At 36.3% G+C, this 3907-nt stretch overlaps 1 protein-coding gene across 2 annotated transcripts in view; it reads right to left on the reverse strand.

Moving 5' to 3' along the window:
• Positions 1-217: 217 nt before the first annotated feature.
• LOC107007146 (probable inactive ATP-dependent zinc metalloprotease FTSHI 2, chloroplastic) overlaps positions 218-3907 on the reverse strand; it is a 14678-nt gene continuing 10988 nt past the window's right edge. The window contains exons 9-12 of one of the 2 annotated variants that reach the window (XM_015205627.2): positions 1471-1593; positions 1120-1176; positions 773-993; positions 218-697 (exon numbers count right to left, since the gene is read on the reverse strand). In XM_015205627.2, coding sequence (XP_015061113.1) covers positions 778-993; positions 1120-1176; positions 1471-1593 — 396 coding nt within the window. In that variant the 3' untranslated portion in view covers positions 218-697; positions 773-777. The remainder of the gene's footprint in view (positions 698-772; positions 994-1119; positions 1177-1470; positions 1594-3907) is intronic. The other variant, XM_015205628.2, reaches the window with a different exon arrangement.

Genomic DNA, 3907 nt, shown 5'->3' on the forward strand with positions numbered 1-3907 from the left:
ACACCAGGTAAGACCTAAGAGATAGGTATATAGAACACTTTGAGAACTTGTAGGATCATTTTCATCTATTTAAAATAAGACCTTTTCTGTTTATTCAAATTAGTAAAAACAATAATTTGGGGCTTTATTTAATATTTTATACCTCAAAGGCAAGAATGAACTACAAACCAAATTAACCTATGGTACTAGCATTTTCATAGTTAAAATAACGATGATGTCCAAACCAACTAACACGATGCCTCTATTGTTCAATCTAATACATGCTACTTCCAACTAAGACAAATACTTGTTAAATTTGCCCACCCAGGCAATTTGGAGTCTTGTACAGTTTATTTTGATGAGAATATTATGCAACATTAGCATAAATAACATGTGTGACCTATACATATCCTTTCTGTTGTGCAATCTATGACAAAATGGAATAGGGAAAACCAGCTAAATGGCCAAGAAAAATGAAAACAAAAAGGAGTTCACTGCATTCCATACACATTTATAGCTTCATATATCCGAGATCATTATTCGCGCTTGAAGCTTTAAAATACATTCAGAGAGCTCTTGCAATATCTGCTCTGTCCAATCTGAGATGGTGGAATTCTGCTTCCACAATTGTACCACTTCAATAGGATCTTCAAGACAAAATTAGATCTAAGGAAGTCATACCCTGCAAAGTAGACTCGAGTTCCCTTCGCACCAACAACTGAAAGAGGTGAGCACGAGTATAAGAGCACAGACGCTCATGGTTAAGTAATGATCACATCACAATACCAAATACCTTGCTCAGTTGCGTCCTTGAGAAATAATTTCCTTCTGCTTTGTGAGCGTGTCCTGGAACTCCAAGCGTTTAGCAGACCTGAGATCAACTACACTGGGAGGCATTGGTTGAAGGGACCCATGTAGCTCAACTAGTTTAAAGAATCCCTCCTTAGTAAGACTTTTTTTCTCAACTAGTATATCGACAACTGCATCCATAAGGTTTCGATTTTGATGAAGGATCTGTACAGTCATTTCAAGATTGCATTAGTGAAAACCTAAGTAGCATGCAATTTCATAACTCACACTATCTTCACTTTTCTTTCCGCTCAGACCAGGGTAGAGAGGAGACATGATTTCTAATGATACCTCTTTTGCACGATCATAGCACATATGTAAGATGTGAAGTGCCTCGGAATCAATGTCCTGACAAGCAAAATATATTTTGGAATTCAGGTGGCACGCAAGGCACATCAATTTAGAAAATATAGATTGAGTGAAGTACCAAGGGGAAGGCAACCCAAAAGAAAAGAGACAGGATCTTTTTTTAATTTTAGAAACATATTTGAAACTCTAGCAGCGGCATACCAATGAAATATTCGTACTTCTGGAAGAGGAAAGATATACTTCTGCTAAAAATTACCTTTAAAAAACCTTGATGAATGAGGAAGGAGAAATGATAAATAACTGAAGTGAGGGGTGAAGATAGTGAAATCTTACATTTATCCTATCTGCAACCCAGAAGTCAGACAAACCATAATGTTTATCAGACAGACCACCAAGAACAAAAGTCCGAGCCGCTGACCTCGCATTATCTGCAGTCTCAGCCCATATTGTACTGAACTGAAATATTTTACATGTATTAGAGACAAATTGTCGCCTAAATGGACTTTATGTCATGAAAAAGCATATTAACTTCCTAGGTTAGAGTTTGACACAAATAATGTGTTCACTGCTATTATTCAAGGTGCTGGATAATATATCATGGTAAATCTTAACTAGGAAAGGGTAAGGGTAGGGGTAGGGATAGAGATCCAAATAACTAATGCATGGAAACTTCTAGAAGAAAGTATAGAAAAGTCACGTGTTTAACATTGTACACAGTAAGTACACACAAAGGAAAGCCTGCCCATACATTTACATAAGCAGGTCTTATACTTCATATGTGAATCTGGCGTATTTAGTTAGAGAGGAACAGGAGATGTTTTGATGGAGAGTCAGCTGCTTTAGGCATTTTGAAGGCTAGGTGTATTGCCAATTTGTTTAGTTGGTCCAACTTGTATCCTGCTGCTAATGCAGAACAACTTCAGGAGTTTATTAACTCACTAGTTCTGGCTTAGATAGTTTTTATAGTTAGCAGAGATTTTTTATAAACTCAAATGCCATATCTTGTAATTCTAGCATCTTCTTGATGCTGTTATTAATACCACTTACTTTATAAAAAAATAAAAATCCATATGTTAATCTCCCGCGTCTCTGATGCTAGTAAGAGACATTAGTTGTAAAATAACTAATGCATGGGAACTTCTGAAAGGATGTATAGAATCTCGAAATCCCTTACTAGCGAAAGCAAGGGATTTGCCTTCTGGGTCGAGCTCGTCGCACCAAGCTTGCCTAGTGCGGGTTACCTCTCCTACGTGGTTTGTGAGCTATTGCATAGGAGCGGGGGTTTTACCCTGACCCAAAGAGTAGCGGCTCCGGGTTTCCTTCGTCATCAAAAAGTGAAAGGATGTATAGTATACATTTATATAGACAGTCTTATAATTCATATGTTAATCTCACGCGTTTCTGGTGCTAGCAAGACATTTAGCAGCTGTTCAGAAGTCTTCTCCATATACAGTATCCTCAGAGGTTTTCAAAGCTGAAATGAAAAGAGTGAAAATCCTCTGGATGACATGTTTAAATTAGTAAAGATGATTAATACATGAGTCCAAAGCCAAAACGGTAACTTTTTCCTTAAAAAGACAAACGGTATATCAAAAGAAAATTATACCAAAAGGGTAAAATCGCTTTTGCGGGAGCGAAGTCTTCCGAACAAAGATTAAAATCGCTACTGAAGTAGCGATTTTGTCAAAAAAAATAAATAAAATGAAATCCCTGCATGGGCAGCGTTTTTTCTCAATTTTTTTTTTTGAAAAACTGAAATCGGGCAGCGATTTCCCTCAATTTGTTTTCTTTGCACAAGCAGCGATTTTCCTCAATTTGTTTTCTTTTTAATTGTGCCTGTAGTATTGTTGGCTAAGTTTGTAGTTTTCATGGATCAACTAGGTGGCAAAATACAATGAGATTCATCACAAAGGAGGGCAAAATCCCGTAAAATTTATTTGAACTTTTTTTTTATAAATCAATAAGCAACAATTAAAAAAAGAATTGAGGGAAATCGCTGGCGGCAATTATAGTTTTTCAAAAACAAAATAAAAAGTTTGAGGAGATTTCAGTTTTTCAAAAAAAAAAAAAAGGTTCGAGGAAAAACGCTGCATGGGCCGCGATTTCAGTATTTTAAAAAAATGTTTTTTTTGACAAAATCGCTGCCCTAGCAGCGATTTTAATCGACGCGTAAGCAGTGTTAATTTTGTTCGAAACATTGCTCTCTCAAGAGCGATTTTGCCCTTTTGATTTAATTTTTTTTTTGATATACCGTTTATTTTGTTTGAGGGGAAAAGTTACCATTTTGGCTTCGGATTCATTAATACACATATGCTCCTATGTATTGAAAATAAGAGCAGGAAAATAAAAGAATAGCCAATCTTATCCTAATATAACTACTTTTTTACGCATAGTAACAGCAAGTACTTGGAACTTGAATAAATATAGGGCAAATGAAACATACCTTCTCGGAAAAAAAAGAAGGCCTAGTGAAACATTTCATGTACAATAGTACAAGTACTAGTTGACACCTAGAATGCCAGAATGAACAGGTAACTGCACTCAATGGGTGGGTAGTTGGGACGAGTGGCATATGTGGGCATATATGTGCATTGACATTTGGGTGTGAGACTCAAATTCCAAAGCAGCATGTTGCATAATAATATCACAAAGCCACCTCAGGTTCAAATAAGTTGCGTGAAATAGTTCTATTGTTAGATTAGTATATATATCAAAATTTCTATTAAGAAAGTGGCACTGCTTATGGCGGTTTTGGTTAGGCTTCGGGCCG

This window comes from Solanum pennellii, chromosome 12 (assembly GCF_001406875.1).
Source record: "Solanum pennellii chromosome 12, SPENNV200".
NCBI classification, from domain to species: domain Eukaryota; kingdom Viridiplantae; phylum Streptophyta; class Magnoliopsida; order Solanales; family Solanaceae; genus Solanum; species Solanum pennellii.